Here is a 15,707-nt window from a genome sequence, read left to right on the forward strand (position 1 = left end):
TCCAGTTGCTATCGTCCTTTGTAATGACCATAGATTGACAACTACTGAAACAGACAAGATTTGTGTTGTTGGTGAAGATATTTAATCCATCCACCAATTGATAGTCCCCAGATATAGACACAGGTGGCGTTTGCCCCAGAATTAGTTTAGCTATGCTAATTTCTTAAATTTATATAATAATTAAAATGACAGTCGGTTGAACTGATTTAATTTGAAAGACAAAATAGTAAAATATTAGATGAGAAAAAAAGAAAGAAGAAAGAGACAATTAGATAGTAGTAAACTGGTATTAAAATAAATTATTATTTGGATATTAAACTTGTATAGATCTCAGTATATTAGGATAAATTTATGCTTAATCCACAATCAAACCGTCCCGATAGAGACCCAAATATTATTAGGATTACATATAGATTACAGAATCCAACTCGAGGTTAAGCTTAATGGAATCCATAAATTTAATATTATTATTTTCAAATCGTGAAAGATTAGGCCAGAATGGGCTGGACCTTTGGGCCCGGCCCATAATTTGACCCAGCTAACGTTTATGGGCTGGTCTATGTCTGGAAAAAACTTAGTGGGCTCTATTAGGCCTATTGGGCCGAAACGTTTATAGAGGGATGATAAGGCCCAGTTAAAGAGCAAAAAATGATGCCGTTTTTTATAATTTCTAAAATTTCCTCACGACATTTTGATATAAAATTCTTTCAAAATTAGAGATTATTCCCAAGGAAATGATGCGATAACAGTGTAAAAACTATTAGATTATTGTCTTCTTTCTTCTTCTTCCTTCGGCTTTTCAATTTGAATAATATGCGTAAAAGATTTGATGAGGAAATTAATGGTGTCTTGGGCCAATCAAAACGAGCTGAGATAAGGAGAACAGCTTTATTCCCCAAATGTGAAGAAAATGAACAGAAGAATCTAAAATTTTGATTCGAAAATTTCAAACCAAGGAGACTTGATAGATACTCTCTCCTTTCGTTTCAAAGCGTCCGTAGTACACATCTCTGTCTTGTTTAATTATAACCAAGTCTTTGACCATTTGCCTCCATATCTTCCTTTTAGATTATGTGGTCACTACTTAAAGCTTAGATTCTTATGCTTATTTCCACAATATGAGCAGTTAACTAAACTGCTTCTTGTGGGCAGACATTAAATTATTCTAATGACCTCTATTGACCTCTTCTTCAACCATTAATAACGATGACTTTATAACTATTTATCTTAAATCACTTTTATTCCACTGATTTTTTTTGTTCCTTCATCCCTTACTCACTATGAATATTATCCATCACACACACACACACACATATATATATATATATATATATATATATATATATATATATAGTCCATTTTATTAGTTCAATAACTTAGCTTGTAGTAAGAGATCAATCATGGAGTTTAGAACATCTAAAATATAAACCACCTCCAATTTAAAAAATGCATAGTAAACTAACTAGGTTGCATGAGATATTTTTATAAGTTGAATAAATTAGCTTGTAATAAGAGATCAATCATGGAGTTTAGAACATCTAAAATATAGACCACCTCCAATTTAAAATGCATAGTAAAATAACTAGGCCGTACTCCCCAAAGACCTTCTAGTAACTCGGTGCTTTATTCTACACGCTTATTCCTCCTAGTCTAAAATAGACTAACAAAATTATTCTCCCTGAGTTGGATCAAACTCTAAGTCATACTTCCACAGAGAAGAAGGAATTTTTTGTTTTTCTGGGTACAAAATTTTCATATGTATATTATATTATATGTTTATAGATAGATAGATAGATAGATAGATAGATAGATAGATAGATTTATCTTGGTACTTTATTTTTAGGGACCACTCTTGAGTCAAATCTACAGTGCCTTCAAATAAGTGCACCTTGCCAACTTCTTCTCTACCAGTATGTTGTTACGTACCCAAATACGACTTTTATTTCCCAATGTATAAATATATAAACTTCAAATGGCTTAGGTTTGTTGAAGTTGATCAAACTAAGCCAATTTTACAGTCAAGTATATATATTTTTATTTGCAACTTAGGTTGCAGTTAGGAGCTTAATCAGGCATCCACTTGAATTTGTTTGCCTTTGTGGGTTTAGATAATTTGGCAAATTGTTAGGTTTAGGGTGACTCAGGAAATTGTATGGGTTTAATTAACTCATGTTTGTGGATGTGAAATGCTTGTTCTTTTCTAGTTAATCAATGTCTTTGGCATTAATTAGCCCCAAGTTACACAACTTGTAGCAAAAGTTGGATCCATCTTTGATCATTATTTGGTGAATTCTCCAACAGATAATAATTCTATCTTAAGGTTTAGGGTTTACTAGGATAATAACTCCATTCTATCTTACAACCAACCATGCAATTTGATTTAATTTTCTTAAAAGGAATTATTTTTTAATGCTTAGTTAACTTGGGCATGGAGCAAGCTGGTCCATGATTAATGGTTGTTAACTTTAGAGTTGTTTAATAGGATAGATATAATTATTTTTTTATTAGCTAATCATCATGATCAAAACTGTCATTATAATACTATTGATTGAGATTTAAAATAAAACTTCCTTTTTTTCTGCATGGAAACATATGAAGTTGGTGGGACTTAGACCTTCTGACTCTTCCAAGTCCAATATTTTGCATCACCCGAGTCTGGCAAATATAACTAACCTAACTAAGAAACAAACATAGATTGGTGAGAGAAACCACTAGGTCTAACAACTATACATATATCATATAATAATATAGAATATTTGATAATATTAACGCAACTCCAACTCTCTATTTTAATTCAGGAGATGCTTCGGCTTTTAAATGGATTTGAGTTTAGTATAATTAGATCAATTTGTGTAATCTGATTATTAAACATGTATTGATTCTTTCAAACTATTTAACACATTTATTATATGATAATTCGTTTATGATTAAAATTATAGTTATAATTTGAAAAAAAATAATCTAATTATAACTGTATCAATTTAAATAATTTGTGCAGATTGATAGATGACTCATATAGTCTATTTAATAAAAAAAAATGTCGTGTTTAAATTTTTTAATTAATTCAATAAATAAATTATATTCATGTTTGTATTACCATAATTCGAACGGGACTCTGCTAACCAACCCAATTGCCACCGTAGTTTGAACAACCCTTTTTGAGTTATTATATATATATATATAGGGACATTCTCATTAATATATATCATTTGTCCAAGGTGGTATAATTCCTCGTTTATCTTGTTTTTTTTAATCTCACCTTTGAATTGGGATAAGAAAAACGTGATAAACCTCTTCTATTATAATCTTTATCACCGGTTTGATCGTTATTCTTTTAGAATTAATAAAAAGATTTTATCCGTTATTCCATCTCTCTACCCCCCAGAAGCATAAAATTAGAGCAGCATGTGCTATGCAACCTCTCATTTAGTTTGATTCTCCCTATATGGAAGCGCGTCGTTCTTGTCGGCCATGCATGCAAATAATTACATATTATTATTATTATTATTATTATTATTATTCAAACGTAACAACGAGAAAAAAAAAATTATTACATTCTTCAAGTCAAGATACAATAACAAATCATAACACTTAATTAGCAATATTTTCAGATCTTCGATCCAGTTATTAGACAACTATCTACGAGTTTCCAATTAATTTGCAAGGATATATGGATCCACTCATGTCCACAAGGGCTCCTCCCAGATCGATGATCCCTGGCCGCCGTCGACGTCGAGGAAGAAGGCTGCGTCGTTCGAGAAGGCGGCGTGAGGCCCGGCGACGGCGACGGCGACGGCGTCGTTGAGAGGCTGAGGGCTACATTGCTGCTGGAACTGAGCCATCTCCATGCAAATGATGGTCACTAAGTTGGCTTGCTGCATCTGCATGTTGGTCAGATCGGCTCGGGCTCGGGCCAGTTGGACTTCGAGCTCATTGACCTGCTTTTGGAGCTGGCAAATCGCGCCGGCGCAGCCGTACACCGGGTCACGGATCCGGGCGTTGGCCTCGTAGACCATACTGCTAACAGCATCCGCCCGTTGACTCTCAGGCAGTTCCTGCAAGCCATAATTAGTGCCAACGTTTAATTAGCATTGCACTCGGAAATAGGATTATCGCGTACAAAATGGCATCCCTAAATCTATGAGACTCCCACCTGCAATAATTTGATAATGTTGCTGGCCCCGAAGACGCGGTGGGCGGTCGTAAACTTTAAGGGCTCGGTCGGCGGGAAGTAAGGGGCGAGGACGCATTTCTCGACGCACCGGCGGCGAAGGATCTTACATGCGGCACATGGGCTGAGTATAACGTTTGGAGGAGAAGACGTGGGAGAGTAGGAAGTAGTAGTAGTGGTGGTGGTGGTGGTGGTAGTAGTGGTGTCACTTGAATCCATCTAGAGAAGTAGAGAGAGAGAGAGAGAGAGAGAGAGATGAGAAGATATTTGAGTTGGTATACGGAGGAGGGGTTTCCTTTAGCCCAGGAGTTAATATATTTATAAGTGGGGGGGAAGGAGGAGAGAATTGGAGATTATAATGGGGAAAGGGATGAGGTCAGGACTTTTTGGGGTACAGATCTCAGCTATTAGTATATGTGAATTCAATATTTAATTACCAACGAGAATCTAAAGAAAGAAAGGCCACTCAAATTTAATTTCTTAAAAGATTTGGACCGATTAAGTTGCAAAATTGGAATTATTCAACATGGTTAGGAGAATTAGGCTAACCTTATATGACCCTAGATGGTTATGCCTATTACTACAAGGAGGAAAATGTTTGTTTCATGCTATATTTAGTTTCATTACTTTTCTATTTCTTTCTTTGTACCTGTTAGGTGGATCAGTTGTACACTCCTCCTAGTTTGTTTGATATAGCCTGTGCCACGTTATTAATTGAAACTTTTGTACTCCTTCTAGCTCATAATGAAGGCGTCGCAATTTGCATAACATACTTTAGTATACATGTAAATATATAATTGCTATGGTAAGGAAATACAATCTGATCATTTCAAAGGATAGTACGAGGAGTTAATTTTATTAGTGGACCACTTTGCTTAAAGAAAGCCACATATATCTATATATAAAGGCAATCCAAGAGAAGACCAACTAGAGAAATTAATCATAGATATAAAAATATAATGATACCCAACTAACTTCTCATGCATATCATATTACTTTGACCTAAGAGTCCCTTTCACTTCTTCTTTGATCGCATTAGATGCTCCTCACTGAGAACCCAAACAAAGACTTTATGATGCCACATGGCTTTCATTGTCTAAATTTTTGCCACAAGAAGGAAGTAAGTCAAAACTAATGATGTATATCACTCACTATCACCAGTCCTCCATCAATTAATGAGGTCATATTTCTTTGAAAATACAAGCGATTTGCTCGTTCTGCACGAGCTTCTAGTACTACTAGAACTCCTTCCCATTTTTCTACACGATGGAACTTTTAACATAGAGAACAGTGGATTTGATATGATCTTTTATGATTAATGTATTCTGGAACCAAGTAGAGTCTTCTTGTCCATCTACACCCATGTGTGATGTGGCTCACCTCCGAGCTTCCTAAGTCTCCTCATCCTCATCCTTCTACAAATTCCTCCATGTTCTCCAGGTCGGTATTGCCGTGTGGGCCTATTATTCCACAAACAAGAGATTAAAGAAAGAAAGAAAGAAAGAAGATGAAGCAAAGGCTATTCACTTCTCCCCTCGTCCTCTATTGCTTTTAATTAGGTCAATATGTATGAAATGTTCTTTTTAAAATGATGACAACTCATCTCTAATTTCTCTTTTACTATCAAGACAAATAAAGATAGAATTTCGTTTAAGTAATTTCTTAGTTTGTATCGAATCATCTCGGTCCAGTATAGTTCGTATTGTTTGCAGTGGTAAGTTAATTAAGTAGATATCGAAAAGCCTCCACTAACTCCTCCCTCTGGTTCTTGGCATCGATCCTTATCGAATCCATGCAACGTGTAATCGAGCCCACACGGCATTAACTTTAAGCTTGGATCTGAGCAGTTTCCCACTCCATGCATTGGATAATTCTAGTAGTATTAGTGTGCAGATGATATCGATGCTTCCACTACTGACTACTACTGCGGCCTACAGCTAAGGAAAAAGACTCTTACTTTTCTCCCACATCTCTCTCTCTCTCTCTCTCTCTCTCTCTCTCTCTCTCTCTCTCTCTCTCTCTCTCTCTCTCTCTCTCCTCTCTCTCAAAATCACTTTACATACGATGGAGTGTCGTTGTCTCAAATTGATCCCTTTCCTTTCCTCCATGCAGGAGACTCCATTAATCTTCTTTTTTTTCCATGAAACTTTTTCTCTTTCCTTTGTATAGGGAGGCTGGTTGTCAAGTGATGAAGTTGGAAGGCACATCAAGAAATGTAGACCAACTTGTCATCATGGAATACAAGGATTTAATTAGCTATCTACTCTTCCTTTGTGGGGTCTTACTAATTACGACTAACAATGCCACTTTAAAAGGCCGGCATTAATAGCACTTCTAGAAGCTCAGATTAGTTTGGAAAGTTTCATAGCTAGATAGTAAAAAAAACAGAATAATATTTACCTTTTAAAAAAAAATAGAAAATCAAATTTATTGAAGTTATAAGCTGCAGACTAGCAAGAATTATTACAAATGTTTGTATTCTATTGATATAAGAGAAGACGTACTGCATATAAAGTTATTTTTTGTGCATATATGTGCCCTTCTAAAATCTCCTTTTATTTTTTATGCTTTTCTAAAGTTTATATATATATATATTTCAAAATATATATTATTTGCGTAGATACTTTTCTTATTACTTTTCAAGTTTAGTCAAAATAATCTAATAGAAAAGAATAAAAATACTACTAATTAAGAGGAATATTTGAAAACTAGAATACAAATATTTTTATCTTTTGTATATCTAAGTTGTTCAAACTTTAATGGTTAGTTAACTCCAAGAGGTGTTCATGTAACAAAATAAAAAATTTAAAGGATATATATGTATATAATTGTGTATTTTAAGAGGTATAGGTATATAGATAAATAAAGGATTTTTGAAAGGTATGTATGCAAATACTGTCATAGCTAATTTATTTGGTTAAGATGGGCTGGGTCGTGCTAAACTATAATTAATGCAAACCGGGCCTACGCCCAAGCCCAAGCCCAAGCCGCCTAGTAAGCCATTTATGAGAACATTAGTGGGCTGGGCCATTAGCCCAAGATGCTCAGGCAACAAGGTTTCTTTGCGCCAATTCGCCGAACATTTGGAGGTCGAGGGAGAGGATCCGATCATCCCGAATCGGAGTTCGAGGCCTTCTCCTCCATGGCAAACCTGGCGGATTGTACAAAGCGGGGACCCTCGGAATCGGATAGCAGTGCGAAGAGGTCGGAGGCTTCTTTCCGGGTACTTCTCCGATCTCTTAATCGAGCTTCTGATCGAAGCGGGCAGCAACGACCTCGATATCAAGGAGGCAGCGCAGCATGGACTCCTCGATGCGGTCCAAAAGATTGGAGGATCGGATCCTCTTCTCTACCAGATAACGCCATTGCTCGTGAACCCAGAGCTGCAACCTCGAGAGCATCACCTCCTCGCTGAACTCCTCAACCGAGTGCTCCAAACATCGAAAGCTTCCCAGGTTCAACCTTTCTTACCAATATCGTTGTAGCCATCCAACCTTTCCTCCCGGCGAACATTGACGATGACTCGCATTATCTCGTCCAAGCGAGGGAGATCGTCTCCGTTCTAAGTAAAACGGCCGACTTGGACGCCATGCTCGCAGTTATAGGGCCGCAAGCAATGGATGCCGCCGGATACGTGAGAGACGCAGCCATGAGGACGTTCGGAGTGGTGGCGTCCGCGTTGGGGATTCCTGCGGTTTTGCCAACTCTGCGAGATCTCTGCTCGGGTTCTATTACCTGGGAGCTCAATGCACGGGATGCGCTGTGCTGCCTCCCCTGCGATCCTTCGTCGAGATCATCCAAGGAAGTCTTTACGATCATAAATACCGCGAATTTGTTCGGTTCACAGCTCTCTCGCAGCTCTCGCCGAAGCCACGGCGCCATTTGGCCTCGGTGCCCAACAATTACGCCAGTTTGGCGGCGACGAGGATCGCTGCGCTTTGGTGAAGCTGCAAAGCTCTGTCCGGCCTCTTATTGTTCCTACATTGAGGCCGAATTGGACTCTGCAAAGCTGCTACTCTCGCAAGATGAGCAATGCGTGTTGATTGCTTTGAAGGGTTTCAAGCAACTCTTCTTTCTTCTAAGAGTTAAGCGAAACCATTCCATGATATATTGATATGGTGGAGGTCTTTAGATTTTTCAAGTAGGACCTTTCCTTTCTCTGATACTGAGAGCTCCATTTTCCATCAAGATGCAGTCAACTGTTTCTTGATGCAGTTTGTTGGTCCCTTCTTATCATGCAACCATGGTGAGTGAGGTTTCTTTGCGCATCACGTAACGGCAGACAGGAAGTGGGGCATCAATGTTGGTTGATATGAAAGAGCTATTTTCCTTGGATTTTATGGTGTTCTTCTTAGTGTAGTCAAAATTTATCTGGTAAGATGCCATTAATAAGTCTTTTTCTGCAGCCTGATTCACATTCCTCCTAGCACATAAGCTTGATTAAACTTCTCGGCCTACCAAGATTTGATTTCCTCCATGAAAGAGTGCCCTTAGATCTTAATCTAGAGCAAGCAACCAATAATCTACTCGAGAGTTAATTTTACTGTTCATAAAAGTCCATGGGCTTGTGGGCCGGAATGAAACCCAAAGGATTGAGCTAGTGTTGCCGTGAAGAGTTGAAATGTAATGTTCTTTCCTATGGGCTATTGTTTTATAATTTAATTATATTTAATTTTTTGCTTCAGTATATAAATTTGAGTATATATATATACATAATTTATACACGTAGTGCACACTAAAATCAATGATGACTAATAAATTTTTTGAAATATAATTAAATTATAAAAGTCTAATTATTCCCTTCACTTCTAGAGGTACGGAGAGATATCCATCCAATAATTAAAGATTAGAAATAATTTCACTTAAAATCCTTTAAATTATTCATATATACTCTCTTAAATGGAAAAAAGAAGAAGAAGTAATTATACAGCAAACAAAAACTCATGTGGTTAAAGTAAAATTTTCTCGTTGAGTCTAATTAAATTGATGTGGACTAATAATCTTAAGGGTTGTCGTAAAAGGATTTTTTTATAGTTAAACAATGACTCTTAAGCATATGAGTCCACAAACAAAGAAAATATTGCACATGAAAGACAACTAGCCAGCTAATAAGGCCAATCTTCAGTTCAACTGGCTTCTTCTTGAACATTCTTATAAGAAACCCAAACTTATTTTTTCCGATAACGACTTGAGTCGAATAAGTCTCTCTATCTATCCGACTCGTCTTATTCCAATTTCCACGCTACGCTTTGGTTCAGACTTTCGTACGACAATCCTCCGCATCGGAAAACCCAACGACCAAATTTAAAAATTAAAAAGAAAGAAAGAAAGAAGTTATAAAACATTAACATTATATGTTTCTACCCACCCCCCTCGTACTTTATATTTATTTCATCCAAGGACAAACCCGTGGGACTGGAACCACTGCATGTGCTGATGGGCCTCCCAGAATTGATCTCTTATAAGGAGAGAAGGCATTAAGGACTGGTGAGGAGCAATGGCGAGGTTCCTTAATTCCGCCACAAACTCTCCCGCAGAGTCCTTTTAGGTGCCGCGTTGCAATCCCAACAAATAAAATTGCCACTTCGCCTTCCACCCCTTTCCTTTAACTTGAAGAGAAGACTTTATTGTACAAAAAGTAGAATAAGGGAAAAGCTGAGTGTACCCTAGCTGTTCCCTTTGATCATTCTATGCACAGTGGTTAGTTATTACCCCTTTCCCTTTTTTTTTCAAGATTATGTTATGAATATGTTACTTCCTTTAAATGAATATTTTTAAATTTAACTTATAGACTGCTTAAAATTAAAATTATATGAAAATAAAATTTTTTAGCAGCTTAAATAGGCACCGACAAAGTTCGAGTTCAGAAAATGAAACTTTCTAGGTTCATTACTGGGTACTATTAACACAGTTAGCGGAGCACCAAAAGTTTCCACCCAACTAAATCCCAGAGACCAGACCACCGTCACCAAACGCTGTGCCTCCGAACCTGAATAGTGAAAATACACAGCGACACACATTTGAGCTCCCGCGTCGTCTTCACAAATCACCCAATTCCTCTCTCCGATTTATATAAAAGCCTCTCCTCTCCCCTTCTCTTCCACCTCCATCGCTTGCACTCTCTCTCCTCCTCCACTAGAGAGAGAGAGAGAGAGAGAGAAACGAAGGAAGGAAGAAATGGGGTCGTTCGACATCCGATCCAAGAAAAGGATCCAGCTTTGGAAGAAGGCGCTCCTCCATTTCTCTCTATGCTTCGTTACGGGCTTCTTCTCGGGTTTCGCGCCGACGAGCTCGGCGTTGTACCCGAATCCGATCCCGACCCCGAAGGTCGAGAGTATCGAACCCTTGCAGAACACCATCGAGCCCGCCACAGTCAACCGTAGCCTCAGGGACGACTCGTCGTCGTCCGCGACGACTCGACCGACCGCCACCGTACCCTTCGACCCCAACGACGATAGCGCCGAGTCGAATCCCCGCGGCCTCCTCATCGTCGTCACCACCACGCGGTCCGACGACGAGTTCAAAGCCGCGTCTTTGACTCGGCTGGCGCACACCTTGAGATTGGTGCCGCCACCGCTGCTGTGGATCGTGGTGGAAACGATCTTCGAGGCGCCCAGGACGGCAGAGATGCTGCGCCGCACTGGGATCATGTACCGGCACCTGACGTTCAAAGAGAACTTTACGGATCCCAACGCCGAGGCAGATCACCAGAGGAATGTGGCGTTGAATCACATCGAGCACCATCGGCTCACTGGAATCGTTCACTTCGCGGGGTTATCCAATGTCTACGATCTCCAATTCTTCGAGGAGATTCGAGAGATTGAGTAAGTTTTCTTTATTCCCCCACCAAAAGAGTTAAAGTTTTTTTTTTTTACATGATTTCAGTCAATTAATCTTGGGTCGTATTCATAGTTGGGCAAAATTTTTTTCTCTCATTTGGAACCATCCGAGCTTGCACATTTATTTTCCAGCCTGTCTAAATTAAATATGCTGGGATACAAATGGGAACTCTGTGCTTGATTTCTTTTGAATTTAATGGTAGCCTTTTTCTCTGCTCTAGTATTGCATCTAGATGATGGTTTTTTCAAGGAAATGAGTTAGAATTCTCTGTCTAAATTTATCGACATTTTTTTCCTTCAAATATTCTTCACTTATGGAATTGAAATAGAAATTAAAAGGACTTTGAGTAAACTGTTGTAAAGAATTGGAGATTTGATGTCATGGGATGAAGCAAGTGGGGAAAGGGAGAATGAGTCAAATAATATTTTGGGCTTGGCAACAATAACAAATGCATGCTTCCTATAATTTCATCTTTTACTTCTGTATACTTAAACCTCACTTCTACCAATGTGGATGTTTGTTTTCATTGATTGCAAAGTAGGGTATGGACCTATTTCTTTAATAATAAATGTTCTCCATCACTTCTGACTGATTCCATTCCCTTACTACCCTCTTCTCCTATTATTGGCTTCCAAGATATTTCTTTCTTCCTCTCAATAATTACATGAATCTCAAATAGCTATTTTTTAATGTGCATCATTGAAGAGAAACCAGGAAGTGGTCATATGCAGCTACTGCTGACCCATGAAGAGTAGTTCTATCTCAAGACTCAATTCTTTTCCTTGGTATTTGATACAATGAATTGGAATTCTATAAGAAGAAGTCGCCTCGCAATACCTCTTGCTATAAAGAAATCTCTTAAAGCTGTTTTTCTCTCTGTGTGTGTTGATAGATAAGGATGTCCCTTTTTCTATGCTCTTTCCTACCAACTCTACCTAACTTTATGGTCTCTTTTAAGCTCTAGCACATGCTCTCCTTTACTAAGGTCGTTGTAAAACAAATGGGATCATCATTTTACATTTCCCTCGTGTCAGTGAAACAATTGGGAGCCCCTTCAACTTCACACCAGTTTAACATAGGTTGCTATAGTTCCTAATCGCATGCTCCTCCACCAGCTAAGATTCTCTATCATTATTATAATGGGCGTTTACTGTCTCTTTCTGAAATGCTCTATGCTATTGTATTTTTTAGAACTTTGCTGTTGATATTTGGTATATACCTGAGAATATCCCCTGTATTTGTGAATTGCAGTTCATGGGAGTATAATTGATATATGATAGGCCAGATTTACTCTTCTCACATGGTTTCTTGTGAAAATTTGCAGAGTTTTTGGCACATGGCCGGTTGCGATGGTGTCGGCAAACAGGAAGAGAGTAGTCGTAGAGGGACCAATTTGTAGATCATCAAAGGTATTAGGGTGGTTTACAAAGGATATAACTGATGGTACACCGAGAGCCATAACATCTGTGACTGAGACTGATGTGAGCAGCGGGGTCATAGGCTCGAAGCCTCAAAAGATCAATATTTCGGGCTTTGCTTTCAACAGCTCAGTATTATGGGACCCGGAGAGGTGGGGTCGCCCGACATCTTTGCCGGACACATCGCAGGTTAGTCTCTATTCCCCTTCTCAATTAAGATGGATATTCATAGTCAAATTAAAATTCGAACTAATTTATTATGCCAGCACATATTTTGTTTGTGATGTTTTAGGTGTGGTCTAGTCCTTGCTTCTTCCGAAAAAATCACAAATTTTGTTTGTGTTACGCATTCTAAATGCCAACTGGGTTCTTCTGTTTGACAAAACAATGCGGTCAAATGAAGCATTCTCTTAGAAAAACTGATGTGCAAACTTTCGAAACAAAAGTACATCAGTAGCCGTCTAAAATTGGCTTAGGTTTCAACTACTTGACTCCAGGTTGTAGTAGCATGTTGTTGCAAAGTTTAAGCATATATCTTTCATTCTTCTTCTACTCCTATTTAACCACTCATGAGTTCTACATGCATGAGATTCCTGCCAGTAGTTTCTTTCAAGAACTAATGTATTTAATCAGTGGAAGAAAAGGCTAATTTTTTATCCTCACCAACAAGTCTAATGAATAGGACCTTCCCTCAATTATTGCCGCAAAGTTAGCTAATCACCTAAGCTCAACCATTCTTTTCAAATGCTATATGCCACCAAAACTCTAGGAAGAGGGGTCCAATGATTAGGATGCCAATATGACTCATTCTCACTCAACAACTATCTTTCTTAGATTCTAATAGCTAATTCTAATGTCTCTTATGATGATGATTTCAGGACTCCATCAAGTTTGTCCAAGAAGTGGTCCTAGAAGATGAGGCCAAATTGAAGGGCATTCCTTCTGACTGTTCCCAGATCATGTTGTGGCATCTTCACATACCAAGGTCCACTCAACCAGCCATTTTCTAAAGAGGAGGTAGACAGTAACACAGAAAAAGTAAGAGGAAAGAGAGGAGAATGGGGGAATCCAAAGGGGTTATTGTAAATGAGAAAAGCTTGCCACTAGTTTCAAATTTTCTTTTTGGGTTTGTTTAGGGGGAGTCAGAAATCTCCCTAGCAATATTATTTATATTGGTTTCTTTGCTATATTCTTTTACTCTTGTCCTTTTTTTTTTCCTTTCATCTGAGGGGTTTGTTTCCAGGCCCCTTCCAAGTTTCAATTGGCAATATGTATACCAAATGGAAAGGAAGGACAGAGGAAGCACACTTACCTACTGTTTCTGATATGTTCATCTGTAACTTTTGCATCATGACAGGCAAGTGGTTGCTTTTTGGATCCAACGACCAAATAATAAATGTGAGTAGAGACATAGATCTGAGGCTTTCCTGTAGACCCAGAATCTGGTGATACAGTAGTGAGATTGCTGTTGGTAGAAAATGCAACTGGTGAGTATTGAGTATTTCTGAACCATTTGCTACATGGCATTAAAATGGTTATCCTCTAAAGAATGTCTTTTCTTTTCTTTTATTCCTTAGTGAAAGAGGTATAGGCTAATTTGGATCCTGCCCTAATGTTGGGCAAAAGAATAGTTCAAACCTGCACAAAACTTGAGTCTAAATCTGCATTCAGCCTGCCATTAAATTTATAATCCATGCTGCTCAGAGTTCACAGTATTCGGGAATAAACTCTATAGTAATTCACAGAGATACTTTGTTTCGTAACAAAATTGAGCCTTAAAATTTTTGTTAAAAAAATAAAATAAAAATTCTTAAGGATTTCTCCTATGGAATCTAGAGGCTTCAGTGGGCCTAACAATGCCTCGGTGGGCAAGATATATAATACACCAGAAGATACATCTCTCTCTCTCTCTCTCTCTCTCTCTCTCTCTCTCTCTCTCTCTTGCATACCTATCACTACCATGCATACCATTAAACCTTCTGTAGAAGAAGAATTTGGTTCTCTCTTCTAATCAAATGTAAAGTTCCTGGGTGTCCTTACTCTTCTATTAGAAAGAAAAATGGCATTTATTCCTGTTTGAATAGAGTTAAACGTCTAATTTACTTTTGAGATAGTTGATGATCTCATGCATATTACAATGTCACTTTCGGAGGAAGAAGCAGCTTTCAGTCTCACAATCAGACGTAGACTTCCTACTTGTCGATTAATACTTAGGCGACTATTCATCTACCTTCAAATCCACCATTATTTTAGAAGAGTAGTGGATATTTAATTGACATCGCAACTTTTAGATTTTCGTCTGGAGAATAATTACAAGCTTATCATGCCACCATGCATTACGACGTCGAAAATTAGCACTATATTATTTGACTAAGTGCAGTAGTTAATGACAACTTTTCGTAAGAGTTTCTAATTATTAGGAAGTAAGTAGATGGAATCTTATGCAACATTAGTTTCTAAAAAGTAACACGAAGTCTTCACGCAGTCAAAAATGTTTCACTTTCACGGACTTCCATTAAGAACAAATTATGACTAGGTCAATAATTTTATATATTTACAATTTGGGCCCTACCCTTTCAATCTTTATATTTTTCGAGTCCTTTATTTTAGACTTTATTATTAGAAAACACCCTACCATTTCGCTATTCCGATATCAACCCCTATGTAAAGTAATTTCGTCAAATAATTACAATTTTCTAATCTTTAGCATTATATATAATAAGTGGGGTAGGACAACTAATGGGCCTCAACGGGTCGGGCTAAGTTGGGCTAGAATCTGAACTAACTGTTGATTGCCAAGTGTCCCGGATGCAGTAAATTCCTACAAATAGGCTCCGCAGACGATCTCTTCCCGCCGACACTCCACGCTCGAGTTAATCTCACCGGTGGTCCCAACGCCAGTTACGCCACAACTTAATTAAAGTTCACGAGCTTGGTGCTCGGTCATTTTCTCGTTTGTCAGGTCACCGCTTTCGCGGTGGTGACCATGAAACCTATCACCGCGAAGCACCTCAACTTATCTCCCGACAAATCCCCTTTAATCTAGCGGATAAATTAGACCAGTTAGTTATCCGATAGAATAAACCCAAATGAAAAATAAAATTTATTTTACCGTCTTATAATTTTATTTGTATCACTTTACACCGTTTATTATCTAGACTAAAATATAATTATTATTTATTCTATTATATTTAACTAAAAGATATTATAAAAAATTAGATAAACTTTTCAAACTATTTAAAATAATAATAAATAAATTTCAAACGACAAATATATAT

General features: G+C 37.8%; 2 protein-coding genes across 3 annotated transcripts; one reads left to right on the plus strand and one right to left on the minus strand.

The window, feature by feature from the left end:
- Positions 1 to 3,476: 3,476 nt before the first annotated feature.
- LOC140782290 (LOB domain-containing protein 1) lies at positions 3,477 to 4,463 on the minus strand. Its single transcript, XM_073128779.1, has 2 exons — positions 4,154 to 4,463; positions 3,477 to 4,055 (listed from the first exon to the last, which is right to left on the minus strand). The coding sequence occupies exons 1-2, from the start codon at positions 4,388 to 4,390 to the stop codon at positions 3,681 to 3,683; spliced, it is 612 nt and encodes a 203-aa protein (XP_072984880.1). The 5' UTR covers positions 4,391 to 4,463; the 3' UTR covers positions 3,477 to 3,680.
- Positions 4,464 to 9,582: 5,119 nt separating this feature from the next.
- On the plus strand, positions 9,583 to 13,756 carry LOC140782862 (probable beta-1,4-xylosyltransferase GT43A). 2 transcript variants are annotated; one of them, XM_073129694.1, is made up of 4 exons: positions 9,583 to 9,871; positions 10,007 to 10,995; positions 12,336 to 12,618; positions 13,308 to 13,756. In XM_073129694.1, exons 2-4 carry the CDS (start codon positions 10,349 to 10,351, stop codon positions 13,437 to 13,439), a joined length of 1,062 nt encoding a protein of 353 aa, XP_072985795.1. In that variant the 5' UTR covers positions 9,583 to 9,871; positions 10,007 to 10,348; the 3' UTR covers positions 13,440 to 13,756. The 2 variants fall into 2 exon arrangements, with proteins under 2 accessions (XP_072985795.1, XP_072985794.1); XM_073129693.1 differs by having other exon boundaries at positions 9,589 to 9,871; positions 10,004 to 10,995.
- The last annotated feature ends 1,951 nt before the right edge of the window (positions 13,757 to 15,707 follow it).

The sequence above is a fragment of the Typha latifolia genome, chromosome 2 (genome assembly GCF_019914945.1).
Source record: "Typha latifolia isolate L0001 chromosome 2, TyphaL0001v2, whole genome shotgun sequence".
Lineage (NCBI taxonomy): Eukaryota > Viridiplantae > Streptophyta > Magnoliopsida > Poales > Typhaceae > Typha > Typha latifolia.

What these genes read in the sequence shown, in the direction of transcription:
- LOC140782290 (XM_073128779.1), bottom strand. Translation starts at nt 4,390, where the DNA reads ATGGATTCAAGTGACACCACTACTACCACCACCACCACCACCACTACT. An exon ending in ACATTATCAAATTATTGCAG is followed by an intron (nt 4,056 to 4,153) that starts GTGGGAGTCTCA and finishes TATGGCTTGCAG; the next exon opens with GAACTGCCTGAGAGTCAACG.
- LOC140782862 (XM_073129694.1), top strand. Translation starts at nt 10,349, where the DNA reads ATGGGGTCGTTCGACATCCGATCCAAGAAAAGGATCCAGCTTTGGAAG. An exon ending in GAGGAGATTCGAGAGATTGA is followed by an intron (nt 10,996 to 12,335) that starts GTAAGTTTTCTT and finishes GAAAATTTGCAG; the next exon opens with AGTTTTTGGCACATGGCCGG. An exon ending in CTTTGCCGGACACATCGCAG is followed by an intron (nt 12,619 to 13,307) that starts GTTAGTCTCTAT and finishes TGATGATTTCAG; the next exon opens with GACTCCATCAAGTTTGTCCA.